This window comes from Epinephelus moara, chromosome 1, assembly GCF_006386435.1.
Source record: "Epinephelus moara isolate mb chromosome 1, YSFRI_EMoa_1.0, whole genome shotgun sequence".
Lineage (NCBI taxonomy): Eukaryota > Metazoa > Chordata > Actinopteri > Perciformes > Serranidae > Epinephelus > Epinephelus moara.
Genome location: NC_065506.1, coordinates 253,602 through 273,222, shown reverse-complemented (window position 1 = coordinate 273,222; position 19,621 = coordinate 253,602). Strand labels below are relative to the sequence as shown.

The following is a 19,621-nucleotide window of genomic DNA, read 5'->3' as shown; positions in this document are numbered from 1 at the left end:
ATGCAGCTTTTGACTACACAGCTTCTCCCCACGCCCATGCCCCAGTACATCTACAGCCCCCTGATTCAGTCCCCCAACCCACCCTCCTGCCTCCACACTTCACCCAGCACATGCATGCACCAATAAATTCCCCAGTCAGAGCCATAGCCATCCCGAGCCTCCCACCAGCTGCCTATGGTGGTTTCCTGCAGACTCATTAGGTGAAAAATGTCCAAGTCTTCACTGATAATGCTGATAGCAAGATGCTTGTAGAGGACTGGGTTCGTGACATGCAATATCTCCTGGAGGCAACAGAGCTCCCCCTTCACCTCTGCTTTTCCACTGTTGTGTGTCACCTGAGTGGTGAGGCCAGAAAGCTGGTTCTGAATCTACCTCCCCAAGACTAAACCCCTGAAAAGGCATTTGAGGAACTGAGGGCAGAGTACGGTGACACACAGGGCTCCCTGGACCCACTGGCGACTTCTTTGAGTGTGGCCAGAGGTCAGGGGAGTCTGCCTGCTCTTATGCTATAGCACTGGAGGCAACATTGCGAGCTGTAGAAGAAAGCCAAAGAGGTGGTAAGCCTTTCCCCGACCGTGACTGCAAACTCACCCGGCTGTTCTTAAGAGGACTTAATGATGAGGAGGTATACATGAGGATTGCTCCAATGAAACCCCGGCTTCTGAGCTTCTGGGAGCTGCAAGCCGAGCTCAGGGATCTGACAAAAGAAACAAAAAAGTTCCAGTCACTAACCAAGTCCAAGAAGACCTATGCTCAGGTCCAGGTTGCATCAGAGTGTAGCTCAAACGTGAAGACAGAGAAGGCTAAACATATATCAGTGTGGTCAGAGCTAACAGAGCTGGTCAAGAAATTAGCTCTTTGCCAAGACGAGCAGATGGCCAAGTTGACTCACCTTGAAGCAAGAATTGCTTTTCCGTCCTCTGTCCCCCCACCGAGAGTCCGGCCACCCCCTGGGCCTGCAACCCAGACCTCAGTCGTCACATGCTACCAATGAGGGAAGCAAGGACATATAGCCCAGGTTTGCAGAGCAGTGTTCCTAGATCCCAATCTGACATGGGCTCACAAACCTCAGCCTATGACTCCTGCAGAGGGGAACACACCTCACTCAGCTCAGCCTTTAAACGGCTAGAGCCCATGGTAACCAGGGCAACTATGGGCCAGCAGCAAGACCCCCCACTGCAGGTGGTTTGGACCGGCAATGGAGGAGAGGGCACCCCTTTAGTGGGCCCCAGGAATGAGGGGGAGGTGGAAGTCAATGGAATGAAGTTGACTCTGGCTCTCAGATAACCAGTATTACGCACAAATACTGGCGTAACCACCCCATCCTTCAGAAACAAAAGCTCCAGCCCTCTAAAATTCCCATTGAAGGTGCAGCCGGTCAGAGTGTAACCTACCATGGTGTCCTGTGGATTAACTTGAATGTGTGGGGGAAAGAGTTCAAGAATGTACCAGCTTTTGTTGTAACTGACTCAGAGTATCGCTCCTCTGTCACTCTGCTTGTGGGAACTAATGTCCTCTGTGCCTCTAGAAGCCACCTCCAAGCAACCTATGGCCAGCAGTTTCTTCACCAGGTCAAGGAGAGCCATCCAGAGTGGTACACTTCTCTGCTGGAGATTGGGAGCACTGAACCTTGTGATGTGGATGACATGGTCGGCCCTGCTGTGTACACCGGCCGTAAAGTACCCATTCCTGGGGGAAAAGAGATAGATTTAATGTGCAAGATAAAGGCTGGCCCACAAAGAAAGACTTACACTGCAATGGTTGAAGGCCACTCCTCCCTACAGCTGCCCCAAGACCTCTTAGTCGGTAATTTCCTTGCTGATGTAAAGAGAGGATGTGCCCCTGTCAGAGTGATGAATCTGTCCCAGCATGCTATTACCATCAAGCCTCACACACATCTGGCCAACGTTTCCATGGTGGACAGTGTTGTGGACTTTTCAGACAAAAAGCAGGGCAAATGTTGCAATGGTGGGGGCGAAGAGACATGTCTGAGTCTCGAGCAGGCTGTTGCAAATTGTGCAGTGGACTTGAGTGAAGCAGCAGTGGAAGATGAACACCAGCGCTCCCTCCTTAAGGAGCTTGTGGAGAGGAATGTAGGTGTATTCTCTCAGCATCCCATGGATTTTGGTCACACAAAGACAGTGCAGCACGAAATCCTCAGTTCTAAGCCCTTTCGGCTCCCTTATCGCAAGATTCCCCCATCACAGTGACAAGATGTGAGAAAGTTGTTGATCGGGATGGAGGCTACAGGAGTCATCAGGCCTAGTAAGAGTCCATATGCTTCACCTGTAGTGGTTGTAACCAAGAACTCACTAAGGTTATGTATTGACTACCGAAAGCTAAACTCCTGCAGCACAAGAGACGCCTTCCCCCTGCCTAGAATAGAGGAGGCGCTGGAGGCTCTGGGGCAGGCAAAGTTCTTCTCTACACTTGACCTCACATCAGGTTACTGGCAGGTGGAAGTGGCGGAGCATGATAAACACAAGACAGCATTCAGCACCCCAATGGGGCTGTTTGAAGACAACCAAATGCCCTTTGGACTGCAGAACGCCCCTTCCACCTTTCAAAGACTCATGACCTGCTGCTTCGGGGATCTGAACTTTACTCACCTCTTGATTTATCTTGATGACCTCTTCATATTCTCTAAAACCTTTGATGAGCGTCTAGAGAGACTGCAGCTGGTGTTCGATCGGCTTCAGGAGCACAGCTTGAAGTTGAAACCCTCCAAATGCCAGTTGATGAGACAGGAAGTGCAGTATCTGGATCACTTGGTGTCTGCCGAGGGAGTCCGGACAGACCCACGGAAGATCAGCAGGGTTAAGGACTGGGAGAGGCCCACAAACCGTAAGGAAGTGCTGCAATTCCTGGGGTTTGTGGGTTACTACAGGCGGTGTGTGTGGATACTCCACCTTAGCTGCTCCCTTATACCGCCCCACTGCTGGTGACCCTAGAAAGAAAAAGAGGGGTGGGAAGAAAAGCGTGGAGCCTGACCCACCCTTCTTGTGGACCGATGAATGTGAGGAGGCATTCCAGACCCTGAAAGAAAAGCTGATGTCCGCTCCTGGGCTGGGCTATCCTGATTACAGCCTGCTGTTTGTCCTCCACATGGATGCCTCAGGGGAGGGGCTTGGTGCCATCTTGGTTCAGGTCCAGCGTGGCGCAGAGAGGGTCATAGCCTTCGCCAGCAGAGGTTTGAGTCCAGCTGAGATGAGGTACCCTGCAGACAAACTTGAGTTCCTCGCTTTAAAATGGGCAGTGACAGACAAATTCTATGACCACCTCTATGGGTGTAGATTCTCGGTCCTGACAGACAATAACCCTCTCAAGTATGTCATGTCCTCTGCAAAGCTGGATGCTACGGGTCAGCGGTGGGTGTCTTGGCTGGCTGCCTTTGATTTTGACGTCCAATATAGGAGGGGCCAGAGCAACGCTAACGCCGATGCACTCTCACGTATGTCCAACCAGGAGGTCACCGAGGTCCTACGGACGTGTCCCCAGCAGGTGAGGTCCAGTGAGCCTAGGCATGGCTTGGGACGGCCCACACAGGACCCAGTAAGCCCCACAAGCCAGAGCATGTCTGCCTTGGAGAAACCCCAATCTGAACCCCTCAGACCTGATGAGCCCTACAGAGACGTGGGGATGGAGTCACTGCCAGCCATGACAAAACAGGAGATCCGTGTGGGGCAGAATGAAGATCCTGTTATTGGCCCTGTCTTGCACTATAAGAGTCTGAACCAGAAACCAAGCCGCAGCGAGAGGGTCAGTGGTGGTGGGCAGGTGTGCCTTCTCTTAAAGGAGTGGAGGAGGTTAGTAATTAGAGATGGTATCATGTATTGCCGCATCCGAGACTGCCAAAGGGGAGTAGTGGAGCAGCTAGTACTGCCAGAGAAGCTGCGTGAATTGGTCAAGACGACTCTTCATGATGACTCAGGGCACTTAGGTTTTGAGAGGACTGTGCAGATGATAAGGGAGAGATTTCACTGGCCACGGATGTTCCAGGAGATAAAGGCTTGGTGTGAGCAGTGTGAGAGGTGCTGCCTAAGAAAGACCCCAGCTGCAGGTGTCAGGGCTCCCCTGGTCAGCATTCACAGCAGTGCTCCCATGGAGCTCGTATGTATGGACTTTCTGACTCTGGAGAAGTCGAAGGGCAGAATAGAAAATGTCCTCATCGTCACTGAACACTTGCGCAGGCANGTGCTGCCTAAGAAAGACCCCAGCTGCAGGTGTCAGGGCTCCCCTGGTCAGCATTCACAGCAGTGCTCCCATGGAGCTCGTATGTATGGACTTTCTGACTCTGGAGAAGTCGAAGGGCAGAATAGAAAATGTCCTCATCGTCACTGAACACTTGCGCAGGCATACCCCACTAAAGACCAAAAGGCCAGCACTGTGGCCAGAGTGCTGTGGAGAAACTTCTTCTGCCGGTTTGGTTCCCTGCGAAATTGCATGCAGACCAGGGGCGCAATTTTGAAAGTGCTGTTGTGAAGGAGCTGTGTAAGTGTACTGGCATCACCAAGCCCACACAACCCCCCAATGAAAGGTTCAACCGCACCCTCATGAACATGTTTGGGACACTGAAGCCCCACCTGAAGCTCTGGTGGCATGAGTTTGTAGATGCAATGACCCACGCCTACAACTGCACACGCCATGACTCTACTGGATACACGCCATACTACCTGATGTTTGGCAGGCATCCCAGGCTCCCTGTCAACCTGATCTTCGGGCTCCAGACCACTAATGAGCCATGTGAATATAGTGAGTATGTCCAGACTCCGCATGACTGTCTGTCACAGACCTATGTCCAGGCTAATCAGACCTCTCGCAAGGCTAAGGAACAACAGAAAAAGTACTATGACCAGAGAGCAAAGAGTCAAGTCTTCAACCCAGGTGACAGAGTTCTTGTTAAAGTGTGTCATGTGGAGGGGCGGCAGAAACTGGGAGACAAGTGGGAGCCTCGTCCATATATCGTGGTGAAGAAGCAGCCTGGCATACCTGTGTATGTGGTACGATCAGAAAATGGTGACACAGACAGGGTGGTCCACCACAATCTCCTCACACAGTGTATGTTTCTTCCAGTAGAGCGGGCTGCTGTGGTGTCAAGAGGGGAGGTTGAGCCAGACACAGAGGAGGACTTGGAGGTGGATAACACGGAGGGAAATGTGGAGAAAGCTTTACACACAGGAACACACAGGAATGGAGGAAGTGGATGGGGAAATGAGTGAAGGAGGGAACTGTCAGGTGCACCAACTCGCCTTCCAGACCCAGTGCCCCAAGGAGGAACTTGCAGAGAAATCGACAATCAATCAATCAATCAAACTTTATTTATATAGCGCCTTTCATACATCAATGCAACCCCAAAGAGACTGTCTTATGAATCACAAGTCGTGAAATCAGAGGAGGATCGGCAGAAGATAGAGAGAGGATGGAAGCTGTGACAGAGAGCCAAAAGCAAGAAGAGCAGCAGGACACATGTAGCTTAGCACAGCAAGTGCACCCACCTTAATAGGGGGTACATGTACACATTTTCATCACACATCACTACACACCACACTCACATTTATTTATACGTTTATTTTGGCTTTTCTCTTTGTTTGTGTTTAGTGGGTGGTCCTTGTTTTATTTCATTTGGTTTGATGACTAGGACGCCATCAATTAAAGAAGGGGTGGATGTAAACAGTTGCCTAAATAGGTCAGAAAGTGGCGCTGTTGTGTTGTTTATGCCCTTGGGTGCTACGCGATTGTTGCTGTTTGTCCTTTACCAGACACCGTTCAGTTATGCGTGGCCCCCATTTTGGCTCAGTGTTTGTTTATGGTTTGTAAGGTAAGCACTATAGATAGTCCTCCTCATCATAGTCCAATGTCTCAACCATAAACGGTTAATACGCTGTTTTGTTTAAATGATGTGTTTATTGAGATGTTTGTTTACCATCTGATGAAGTTTTAGGAGTTTGTAACTTGGTTTTATATGAGTATGTCGGCCGTGATTACGGCTAGCTTTTTAGTTATATGTGAGCTAGCTCCGCGGGTACTGTCTGCTATTTATCTACCTGTGGGTTTTCTCTTATGCTCTGTGTTTTGAACTGAAACCTTGTTTTCAGGGGTTTTGTAGCTGTGAAGGTATAGTGCTTTATTTTGAATACTGTACAATTACTTTTATATGTCGTATCTTAACTGACTCAGTGTTTGTTAATGGTTTGTAAGGTGGAGCCGCCAGCATTGACACTCATTAAACCGTGCGGTCTCAGCCACGATCTTGACTAACCGTGTGTCCGACTCGTCCCTCACATCGCACCCCAACAACAACATAAACACAACGCAGAGTCTCCGGGTGTGGAGAGACGCAATCTCTCACGGGCTGGGTTACATTTACTTCATCCTACACCCTTTTCGAACACTGAATGATTACAGAAAATTTGCTGTTATTTATATTTTCTTGTTTTGTTGCCCAAACATCTTATTTTTGTTATTTTCACATGTTGGAAATAAATGAATAGGCTAAATCTAATCTAATAAAAAAAATGCATTATTAGCTAACAAAAGTGTTAAACCCAAAGGAGAGAAAAGGGAGAAGGATACATAAGAGGAAGTATACGGTTGGGACAACACGACACTGTGGTCCTAATCTGAGCAGCTGGTTTGGTCTGAACCACTGGCACCACTGCTATAACTATGAACCACTGGTTCATAGTTATAGACAGTTAAATAGTTAAATAAAATAGCTACTACTAATTATAACTATAATAATAATAATAATAATAATAATATAATAGCCTAATAAATATATTTGATAGACAAAAAATTATGGTCTCTGACATCACCCCAAATCACCCCACTGACCACTCATTAACTGATCCAGACAATAGACAGACCACAAGGAACACAGGACAGATCACTGAGGAGCTGGTCGCGATCAGCGTTCACTGGTACGTGCCAGGGAGTAGCTGGTCCCGTTCACTGAAGAGCTGGTCGTGACCAGTATCTTTAGCGCCCCCAGTGGTAGTCACCACTGGTCCTTGCCAGACCACTGAATTGGCTACAACCCCTACTGGGCCAAAGTGTGCTTTTTTCCTACCTGAGATTACACCGTGGCTGCTGTAAAATCCAACATATTCATTCATTCATTTTCCGTAAATGCTTATCCTCTTGGGTTACATGGGGGGGCTGGAGCTTATCCCAGCTGACACTGGGTGAGAGGCGGGATACACCCTGGACAGGTTGTCAGACTATCGCAGGGCTGACATATAGAGACAGACAACCATTCACACTCACATTCACACATACGGACAATTTAGAGCCACCAATTAACCTAACCTGCTTGTCTTTGGACAGTGGTACCCGGAGAGAACCCATGCTGACACGGGGAGAACATGCAGACTCTGCACAGAAGGGCTACCCCCACCCTGGGGGGTTGAAGTTTATTTTCCACAAATTTTCCATATTTGATGGTCTAAATTCACACTAGAGAATACTACTGCCCCAATACTAATTTCCAGTGTTTAGGTACATGTATTAATGTCAGTTTGGGAGAGATTGTTGCTGAGATGAATATAAATGAAGTTATAAGCAAAACCATCAGCATAAGATCTTCATGTGTTAAGGTACACATTTATTTACATTTATGGATCGTGACAAAAAAAATAGCAAGATTATTTTGCAGAAAACTTTTAACACAAAGTTAAAGGGGAAGTTCCATTTTTTACAACCTGGACCTTATTTCTGGCATTAAATACGGTTGTTTACTCACCCAGATAAGTTTGGTGTCATTTGGAGTCATTCGGAAGATATTTAGATCCGCGAGAGCCGCGTACATCCATATAGTGGGAATGATCGGGGCACCGACAATGAGGCTCTAAATAACACATTATCTGCCGCGAAACTCGTTCATTTCACCAATATGTTTTTATGAATCGCTAGAGTTGCTTGTCATCATAATCCGGGTCATTTATACTGACCTACTAACCTCTGACCTGGATGATGTCAGAGGCAATTCGTAAAGACAATCCTCTTTACCACCGAAACGTTCACCTTTCTTTTTCTCACTTTTTGTCACTGAGCACTATGTAATAATCAATTCATGTTTTGCATAAGAAGTGCCTCTGCTTTTTGTGCAGTGTGCGGGCCGTTCTACACAAGCGATGAGAAGAAACTAAAGAAATGTAAATTCTCACAAATTCAAGGAAAATACACAATTTATGCATGTGTGTAGGCTAACGTTACTTACTGAATCGAAAGTTGCCCGTTCGGTCCTGCAGGCTTTGGCTGGGTCTTCCAGTTTACTTTTGGGACACGAAAAAAAGTCTCTACAACAGCCCGGGTTGATCATAGAAGTGAAATCCTCTGTAGTTGTGAGACAGTCATTTCTGGAGACATCCAGACGTGTATCTTCTGGCCTCAAATCCCACTCGGAGCGACAAAGGCATTCCTCCTCTGCTGGCATAGTGGAACATTGTCCACAAGAATACACACACCGCCAGTTAGCATCAGTTAGCTCGGACGTGCAGCGGTTTGTTGTTCTCTGGCCAGCTGTTCCTCTCTCTGCCTCCGCATCCTCCTTTCAAAGAGCTCCTCATCCGTATACTCTGGCTCAAAACAGTAAGGACGTCCATCATATTCAAAGTCGTCGTCCACAACCTCAAAATCTGACAGATATTCAGCCATGTTTCAAAAAACTAACAGTAGCAAATTCCAGCCGTAAACATAGCCGTGCTGCAGACGTGCGGCGGCGCAATGACATCATCCAGGTCAGAGGTTAGTAGGTCAGTATAAATGACCCGGATGATGATGATGACAACAAGCAACTCTAGTGATTCATAAAAACATATTGGTGAAATGAACGAGTTTCGCGGCAGATAATGTGTTATTTAGAGCCTCATTGTCGGTGCCCCGATCATTCCCACTATATGGATGTACGTGGCTCTCACGGATCTAAATATCTTCCGAATGACTCCAAATGACACCAAACTTATCTGGGTGAGTAAACAACCATATTTAATGCCAGAAATAAGGTCCAGGTTGTAAAAAACGGAACTTCCCCTTTAATAAGCATGTTGTCAATGCAAAAAACATATTTAAAAAGTAGTGCCCAGGTTGTGGAATTCAAATCATTTTCTAGACACTTTTTCTTATTTCGCCTTATGGCCTACTAGGCTACTAAAATGACAGAAATCACCTTTGGGTAAAATTACAATTTTTTAGTTAGGCCTGTGTCCCATCTGTTAACATTTTGGGGCAGCGTTTATGACCAGCACAGCAGCCACCAGGGGGCAAACAAGATGTTTTGGCTTAACTTTTGGGAAGCTATCATGCCGTTCATCTTTAAATACAGTCATTGACTCAGATTTTGACCTGCCTAAATGAAGACTGATGAATGTATGTTTTTGAAATAATTTTACTGTTTGTGTGTGTGTGTGTGTGTGTGTGTGTGTGTGTGTGTGTGTGTGTGTGTGTGTGTCAGTGGTGCAGGGCAGGTGAGTGTGTCAGTAAGACTCCCATCCCTGAGCATGTGGACGGTGACTGGAGTCCATGGAGCCAGTGGAGCATGTGCAGTAGGACCTGCGGTACTGGAGTCCAGTTCAGACAGAGGAAATGTGACAACCCTCCGTATGTCACCTGTCTATCTGTGTTTGTGTGTTCAAATTTCTCACATTGTGATAAAAAATGCTTTCCCTGGATACATTTATATATAACTTTCAGAAAATACTTGTTATTAAAGACACCGGTGGACGTTAAGTGAACTGCAGTCAGCATCCTGTTGCTTGTGCTCACACTCTGTTGGTGTGAGAGGGCACCAGTATTGGCCAAAACAGTTATGTGACATACAGGAGACAGAACATGATTGGCCAGCATTATGTTGAGTAATAAGCTGGAAAATGAAATCAATCAATAAATTAATCAGTCAATCAATTTATTTGTCATATGAAATCATAAAATTTAATGTCAGTGCAAATGTCAGTTCCATCAATTTGTGCTTTCAAAACTGTAATAATAAATATACATCTATTGGCATGGGAGTGGGGGGTGGGGCTATCTCAGGCAGGCTCTTCATTTAGAATCCTTGTGACCTGAGGGTAGAAGCTTTTCCTAAGCCTCTCAGTGTGGGCCTTGTGTAACCAGTACCTTCTTCCTGACCTCAACAGTGAGTGCGTTTACGTGGACAGTTTAATCCCCTTTTCATTCGGAATGAAAGTTCATTCCCATTAAAAGTAATCTTGTAAAATCTAATTCGGAGTGAAAATGGCTAATACGATTGAAAATTCATTCCGATGTAAGGAGCTGGAATATTCCGTTTCTAATTCCGAATGAAAGAATTTCTTGCACTTGTATACACTCATTCCTCTTTAAGTTCATTACGGTCTTTCTGCGCATGCTCATTTCCTTGCCCTTCTGGCGCGATGGCGTATATAGTGCGCGCGACTTGTTGCACTAACTGGTTTCCATTCGCCAAAAGCACGGTCTTCTGTCTCCCTTCTTTGACCTTCTACCTCCCTTCTCCTCCTCAACAGACGAAACATTAGCAGAACTAGGTTGTTGTCGTACTGCTGCTTCAAGAATATAAGGGGCGGCAGTAGCTCAGTCCATAGGGACTTGGGTTGGGAACCGGAGGGTCGCCTGTTCAAGTCCCCATCCGGACCAAAATATGGAGCATGGACTGGTAGCTGGAGAGGTGCCAGTTCACCTCCTGGGCACTGCCGAGGTGCCCCTGAGCAAGGCACCGAACCCCCCAACCGCNGGTGTCGTCAAGCATCTTGTTATCCGGAACGAGGACTACAGTGTTTTCTTCCGGAAACATAAACACATAACATCCGCCCCGCCCCCTATCCAGTCAATAACTACTCTGCCCCAAACCTTGCACGGACCCAAATAAAGGCGATTAAAAGGCGATTAAACTGATCTCCCGTGTAAACCCTCATTCGGAATGAATATTTCCCATGTAAACTACCTGGAAAAACTTTAATTCCAAATGATTTCATTCAGATTTATCTCATTCCGAATGAGAAGTCATCATGTAACCGCACCCCGTGTTATGTGACAAGGCAAGTGAACCCAAAAGCAGAGAAAACACAGACTGGGAGCAGGATCTAATAGGGGATTTATTGATAATAAAATGAGTGGAGGAGTGCTGGGAGGCAAAGTCCGAGGTAGGCGAGAGAAGCAGTGGAGCTGTGCTGGGGAAGCTGGCCAAGAGGTTTCCTGAGCGGGGGAGGTGAAGAGGGGCAGATGGGGTCCAGGTAGTTTCTAGTTTCGGAGGAGTGTCTGTGCAGGGGGAGAGCTGGTGTGATGGCAGTTGGTTATCGCATGCGGAGGAGTGGAGCAGTAGGCTGGAGTCAGACCAGGATTATGCTGCAGGCACAGGGAAACAGGTATTAGTAAGCGTATCAAAACAAAGTGGCTGGAACGTGACTGACTAGTAGCAGAGTCTATGATCTGGCAGCATGCTGAAGTGGGACCCTGGTATATGAAGCCAAGTTGATTGATGATGACTAGCAGCTGCGGCAACTCCTGCGCACCTGACACTAATCTATACTTAGAATGAGAGAGGGAGAGAGAGAGAGAGGGGAGGAGGGAAGCTCCAGGCTAGGAGGGAGAGGAGGCTGCAGCCCTACGGGCAACACCTGGCATCTGAGGCAATCGGGATGTTGCCAATGGAAGTCCCGGATGAGAGAGGGGTCCAGGAGCTGGCGGTGTGGGATCCAGCAGCGTTCTTCCGGGCCATAGCCCTCCCAATCCACCAGGTACTGTAAGCCACGGCCCCGCCAACGCACAGCCAGTATCGGCCGGACTGTGAAAACGGGCTGGTTATCCACCATCCTGGGAGGAGGAGGGGGAGGTGTGGGAGGGCACAGAGGGTTAGAGGAGACTGGCTTGATTTGGGAAACATGAAAGGTGGGGTGGATACAAAGTGAGGCAGGGAGCTTGAGACGAACAGCACAGGGGTTAATGATGGACTCAATCTCAAAAGGACACAACGAGGTGACAGTTTCCTGTTCCAGTGGAATCCCTAGAACTGAGCCATACCTTCTGACCAGGGGCATAGCTGGGAGCTGGGAAGCTGCCGCGGTTAGCTTGCTCTTGGCTTCTGGTAAAGGAGCGGCGCAAAGCGGTCCTGGCTTGTTTCCATGTCTTGAAACAGCGGACACTCCAGGAGGATGGATTGGATAAGGTGACACAGCAGAGCACAGCCTCCATCTCCTGATTGGCTCTCTCAGTTTGAGTCTGAGGATGGTATCCAGAGGAAAGGCTGGTTGTGGGACAGAATCAGGAACAAAGGATTGGGGGGGCCATTACCTGGGTCAACCTGTTGTTCTTGAGCCCGTTTCATCAGCGATTCAATTTCCCAGGTGACTGCAGCGACAACACAGGTGGGAGGCAGGATGGGTTCTGGACCAGAACTTGCCCAGGAGGTTTAACAACTTAACCTCTAAAAACAATGGTCGTTCACAAATGGCCTCATGTGACTCTAACGACTCCAATTGCAGCGTTGCAGCAGGAGTTTCAATGACTGTCGTTGACACACCATTGGAGCACTAACGAACCAGTGACATCATTGGCCTGGGTGCTGGGCACCCACTGGAACACAAGCTAGGTGTTATCAGGACCCTACAACACAGAGCTGATAACGTACCTACCAGCACTCAGGCCCAAGGGAAGGAGCATGAACATCTGAGGGAGGCTCTAAAAACTTGTGGTTACCCCAGTTGGACCTTTGTGAAATCAGCAGCCTGTTCCAGAAAGAACAAGGTGGGTGAGGAAGAAAAGAGCAAGCGCAATAACATTGTCATCCCCTATGTGTCTGGGGTATCTGAAAAACTCAGGAGGATTTTCAGCAAACACCGCATCCCTGTGTATTTCAAACCCAGTAACACACTCAGACAAAGACTGGTACACCCAAAAGACCGTACACCACACACTCAGAAGAGCAACCTAGTGTACGCTGTCCAATGCAGTGAGGAATGCCCAGACTTGTACATTGGTGAAACAAAACAACCACTAAACAAACGCATGGCCCAACATAGAAGGGCTAACTCGTCAGGGCAAGACTCAGCTGTCTATCTACACCTCAAGGAGAAAGTACACTCCTTCGAAGACAGCAATGTGCACATTTTGGACAGGGAAGACCGATGGTTTGAAAGAGGTGTAAAAGAAGCCATCTATGTGAAATTGGAAAAGCCATCTCTCAATAGAGGAGGAGGTCTGCGACACCACCTATCCCCCACCTATAATGCTGTCCTTTCATCCTTGCCCAGGAGGCTTAACAACTTAACCTCTAAAAACAACGGTCGTTCACAAATGGCCTCATGTGACTCTAACGACTCCAGTGACAACCGTTGCAGCAGGAGTTTCAACGACTGTCGTTGACACACCATTGGAGCACTAACGAACCAGTGACATCATTGGCCTTGTGAAGACCTCCCCAGAGGTTAAATACCTGGGTGCTTCCACACCAGTTTGTCAGACTAGTTCCAGCCTAGTCAGACAAGCATGAACTGATGAAGCCTCTTGGATAAGAGGTGAAACGTCTTCTAAGACAAAACCAAGTCCAGTTGCGTTCGATTCAATTGCCTTGAGATTGCATAGGTGATGCACTAGGTGGTCCACTTTTCACAATACTTCTGTCTGACCACAGAAACCAAACTTCAAAATAGAGGAAGTTCCACTTCAGCAGTTGCAGTGACCATATTTAGGATCCTTGTGGCCTGAGGGTGGACGCACTTCTTGAGCCTCTCAGTGCTGGCCTGGTGTAACTAATACCTTCTTCCTAACCTCAACAGTGAGAAAAAAAGTCCAGGTGGTTGGGATCCTTAATAATTTCTCATAGACTTATACTTGCAGGAGCAGAAATTCCTCAGCATTTGAGGGAGCACCCAGAAGGAGTAGGTTGTTTTCCTGACTCTGCTTCTTTCAGGTAGGCCTTTTAATTGTCATCTGTGATTAGGCCCACCATAGCTGTGTCGTCAGCATTTTAATGATTATATTGGAGGTGGCTATACAGTATACAGGGAAAGTAGGGGGTCGTGGGCTTGTAATCTGTCATACTTCTTTGACCTTGAGACATGCTTCTCTGATAGCCTTCTTGGAATTGTAGTTCCACTTTCTTCTGTTGTGGTGTAAAGTGGCTCCCCTCGAACCAAACAAACAGATGGTGGTGTTGATCTAGTAAAATTTCTCTCTTTCTCTCGCTTACTGTCTGAGGTGATCCATGCAGGTCTTAGATTTCCGTCCTCCTGGCTGGCTCTCCATTTGTTGGGGTGTAAATTGGCTCCCCTCGAACCAAAAAATTAGACTGTGGTGTTGATCAATATCCAATAAAATTGCTTTCACTAAAATCAAAGAAAATCCCGATCACTTTGAAAAAAAAAAAAATCAGGAGGCTGATCACAAGTCCAATGCCAGAGAGTTTATTCCATGTTCAGAGATGCCATCCAAATAAACCCATTTGAGTTGGTGGTCCGGACCAAAAAACCAAACGCCTTGGGCATGGACCTTTACACCCAGTCTCTCTCTCTTTCTCTCGCTTGCTTTCTTACGTTTTTAACCAATCATATGTGCAGAACTACTACTGTTTTTTTCAATTCACTTACATCACAACATCACTTTTTACCTCATCTGACTGGTTGAGTAGGTTGTTTTTTACCAAAAAGTGCTGACCTCAGGAGTTTTCTTTTACTATGATCTTACCAACCTGATCTCACAAAAATATGTGAAATGACCACGACCTCTTAACACTGCATTCCGTGGTGGCAGCACGTAATGGGTTGAAATTACATGCCGGTACCATGGAAACAATGCCAAAGTAAAGTCAATTAGGATCCTTTCCCCTGGTGGACACACAAATGACCCTGATTCAACAACGTCCTGTATACACACAAAAACACGAAAGTGTTCTTGATATTAAAACAGCAAATATATTCCTCTGTTATAATTTCCCACCAATAATAATAATAATAATAATAATAATATGATAGTTCGGCTGTACTAGATATTTGATATATTCAAATATTCAGTCCCAAAAACGCTGTTTCTAGAGAACTTGCTAAAATATCTGAAAATAACCATCATCCTTACTTTTTCTTGACATATTTCATCTAGGTGCAATGTAGTTCGGCTTTACTAGACATTTGATATATTCAGTAGATGTATCTTTTTACGACTCTATTTTACAAGCCGCAAAAAACCTACCGTCCCAAAAATGCCGTTTCTAGAGTACTATCTAAAATATCTGAAATTAGCCAACATCCTTGCTTTTTTTTCTTAACATAGTTCATCTAGGTGCAGTGTCATTACTAGTTCGGCTTTACTAGATATTAGATATATTCAGTAGATCTATCTTTTTATGACCCTATTTTACCACTCTATTTTACAAGCCGCAATAAACCTAGTGTCCCAAAAAAAATGCCGTTTCTAGCGTATTAGCTAAAATATCAAAAATTAGCCGACATCTTTACTTTTTCTTAACATAGTTCATCTACGTGCAGTGTCATCACTAGTTCGGCTTTACCAGATATTAGATATATCTTTTTACAACCCTATTTAGAACCCTGCTTTGCAAATCAGAAGCACTACAACTATGTTTCTGATATGTATCAAGCTGTATGGCGTGGTCCCAGGGAATTGTAGTTTTTAAAAAAGATAAGTGTTTTTCCTAGATTTGGAAGTTGTAAATGCTGAATTGAGAGTACACTGTGGACTTTAAGGGGGTGGTAAACATACTTGTGTAATCAGATTTTAAATATCTAATTTCTAAATGGGTGAAAATTAATTTTATCCATATTTTACCCATATCTGACAGCACCCCCAGTTGTTGACTACACTCACATGATAGTTGAGGTCAAGAGCTCTCTATAACACTTGGTCCCATGTCTGTACCCTCTTTCATTGCTGAGTTATAAGCCCTCAAACATGCACTGAGGTCAAGGTTCAAAGGTGAATGGCTGAAAGCAGGAGCCATGCAAAATCTTCATGCTGACATATGTTACTCTCCAGGTTGAGACCTTTCCAGTGATGTATTTGGTTTAGGTCTATGACAAAATTTTGATTTTTTCATTTTTTGGACACAAGCCATGCCAGGTGTAGTTTCAGAGAGCAAATCAATCAATCAGATCAAATCAAATAAACTTTATTGTCCTTTACAGGAAATTCGTCTTGAGCTCAGAGTGCGTGAAAACTGTGTTTACAATGACACACAACGCACAGTACACAAACAACAATAGGGTTTTTCCAAAGACTTACAAGTACACATGGTGTACAATAGGACAAATACCGGCCACCATGCAGGCGTCGGCCACTACTAAGCCCGGCAGCATAAAGTGCGTAGAGAAGTTAAGTGCGTAGAGAAGTTAGGGCACTTTGAATGCCCGGTGTATAAAATGATTTTTATTTGTTTCTTTGCTTGTTTTTTTCTTGCCAGAATCTGTATCCCCTCCTATAATGCACAGATGAAGCCTAATCATCAAGTGTTTTATTTTAGTACACAGAAAATAAAACACTTGATGATTAGGCTTCATCTGTGCATTACAGTAACGTTACATTTCGAGTGAAATAGATGTAGACCTACTTGAGGCCTGCAAACAATTACAGTGAACTTGATTTTTAATATCAGAGTTCTTTAATTCAATAAATCATTTACAAAATCGTGAATTACAGCGCATTATATGTCAATTTATAGGAGGAAAAAGACAAGGTTGCCGTGGTTTTTCAGTTCAGTACAGTGTGTAATACGACGTTAACACGTGCAGAAGAATAAAAGCATTTGTTTTGATGGATGAGCCATGTGTTACTTTGCAAAACCTTGTTGATAAAATCATAACACTAAAATGATGAATCAAACAATGCAAACGTTGGTAGTTTTCATTTATTTAGGTGAAATCAAACTCAATAACGTGGCTCCATCTCCGCTGAATGCATGCCCGCTCCTGCGGCCAGGGGATACATTTCCTGTCGGGGGTAAGTCCCGTGGCACGACACCGGCACGTAATTTCAATCCATTACGTGCTGCCACCACGGAATGCGGTGTTAAGAGGTCGTGGTCATTTCACGTATTTCTGTGAGATCAGGTTGGATCTTACCCACCCCTCTTTCATGCATCCCAATTATCTAGGTCAGAGCGAGTGTGTATGTGTGCAGGTGCTTGGACCGGCCTTCAGATGTGTGTATTTTCCCTGGCCGTGCATGCACTGTGGTGTGTATTAGCCTGCCCAGTGAACCTAGTCACTGGTGTACAGCCTCAGTACGTAGAGCAGCTTTCTCTCTTCACACAACAGCTCAACTTTACAATGAGGGCTTCATTCTACTATTAGATTTGGATCTTGCTTGGCTTTTTTCTTTTTAATTCACACAATGATAATATACTGATGATACATTGATAATTCAACTCAACGCAGTGATTATGCTTGGATTTTGGTGCTCTTGATTACATTTTCACTCAGTTTGATATGATATATGATTTTCACATACACATATATGTGTGTGTATATATATATATATATATATATATATATTAGGGCTGTCAATCTTCCCCAAAAATCAGATTCGAATTTTTAATGTTTTTTATGTTAAAAATTTGAATAATATTCAAATTTTTAATGTTTTTTTTTTTTTTTAGCTCATTATATACACATATAGACCAGCTTATTTGGGAATTCTACAGGATGCCAATTACATCATATGTCCACTAGAGGGTATTCCAATCAAATCTGTTGTGTAACATTTACAAAACACTTTAGTTTTATCAACTCAATTTAAAACTTCAAGAAGGGAAATAGAAAGGCCAGATATATTGATATATAGATAGATACAATATAAGGCCAGAAATATTCAAGCAATGATGTTTAATGGAGAAGCAAATATGTTGGTTCATTCAAACAAATACATACACTGCTACTGTAAGTCTCAAAAAGACAACTCTTTGTCTAGAAAGACAAGCAGGCATTTCTCTCACTGCTATTAATAACACAAACACTAAGTAAAGAAATCATATCAAAACGAAAATAAAAGTGCATATGTCAGTCGCAGCATTTAAAACAGCAGTGTCAAACAACACTGGCTATCTATTCTGTACGTTTACAGTAGTGTAATATTTTGTAAACTGTTGGTCATAAACACAGACCCAAACACATATTAAATTAAAGCTGCAAGCAGCGATGAACGGGACCTCGGGCTCTCGCCGTCGGCCTCCAGCTCATGTAGACAGTGCGAATTATTCGTAAGAGTCAAAACGTCGATAAAACAAGCAATGTCAAGAGAACGCAAGGTCATTTTTGGCAATTAAGGGACTCTGACATCTCTCCACTTTGTGCATGTATAGGTCCTGTTTGTGCATGTGTGTGTCTTTCGGACCTGTGTGTAATTGACAAGCAAGAGTGAAAACATTGAATTTCCCCTCAGGGGGGTTAATAAAGTAAAATAAACTATAAACTATAAACTATATTACAGTACACTACAATATGTATTTAAAGGGAAATTTCGGTTCATTTCAACCCGTCTCCAATCGTCCTAAATTTGTTTCAAGTGACTAGTGACATAGAAATAATAGTTAGCATGTTAGCCGTTAGCCTAGATACAGCCGTAGTGTCAGACCTGTTAAAACGTAAGTGAACGGGCATCCCTTCAAGTGCAAAGTTAGTCCACTAAACAAGCTTTTTTCCCACAAAGACCGCCTCATATCGTTAGGATAAATGTCAGAGAACATATAGAAAACGACATGTAAACGTGTTGTCTTACCTTAACGTTACCAGTGTGCTGCTATGTTAGTTTATCCCTCTAGCTCTGCTTTCCAAAGCTCGGCCGAAATATATCTCGCCAGCTCTAGATAAAGCCCAGCTGGATACTAACGTTACTCCAGATGGAGGTGTCTCGTCCTCGGTCACATCCAGACCTTGAAAATAAGGCTGCAACCGGTCCCATTCCTTGCAACAGAGGCATTCCTCTTCTGTGGGCACTGGGGCACAGCATTCGCAGGTACACCACCAATCTCCAGAGCTACGCAGCCTTGCGGCAGCCATTCCTCCCCTCTCGTCCTCTAACATTACCTGTTGCGCCTCTCTCTCTCCTCCTCCTCCGTTCAGGCTACTGTCCGGTTCTGCCTTCCAGCTGTTGCTGCTTGTTCAGGCACGCTATGAGATCGCTGCTTGTTCTCGCAATATTTCGACCGCGCTTTGGAAAGCAGAGCTACATTGTAAACAAACATGGCAGCACACCGGTAAGGTAAGACAACACGTTTACATGTCGTTTTCTATATGTTCTCTGACATTTATCCTAAGGATATGAGGTGGTCTTTGTAGAAAAAAGCTTGTTTTACTGGACTAACTTTGCACTTGAAGGGTTGCCCGTTCACTTACGTTTTAACAGGTCTGACGCTACGGCTGTATCTAGGCTAACGGCTAACATGCTAACTATTATTTCTATGTCACTAGTCACCAGTGATGGGAATAGCGGCGTTATAAATAACGGTCTTACTAACGGCGCTACTTTTTTCAGTAACGAGTAATCAGAAAAGTTACTGTCTCCCCAGTTATAACGCCGTTATGGTTACTCACAATAAAATGCGCCGTTACTCGGCTTTACTTGAGTTCACTGTGGGGTTCTAAAGTGTTTCTTCTTTGGTGAGGGCAGGTGAGGGGGAAGCATA

At 45.2% G+C, this 19,621-nt stretch overlaps 1 protein-coding gene across 1 annotated transcript in view; it reads left to right on the top strand.

Annotated features, from left to right (window-relative positions):
* Positions 1–19,621, top strand: part of adamts17 (ADAM metallopeptidase with thrombospondin type 1 motif, 17) — a 487,878-nt gene that overhangs the window by 266,321 nt on the left and 201,936 nt on the right. Inside the window, exon 12 of the mRNA XM_050041105.1 lies at positions 9,452–9,597. Within this exon, the coding sequence (XP_049897062.1) occupies positions 9,452–9,597 (146 nt within the window). The remainder of the gene's footprint in view (positions 1–9,451; positions 9,598–19,621) is intronic.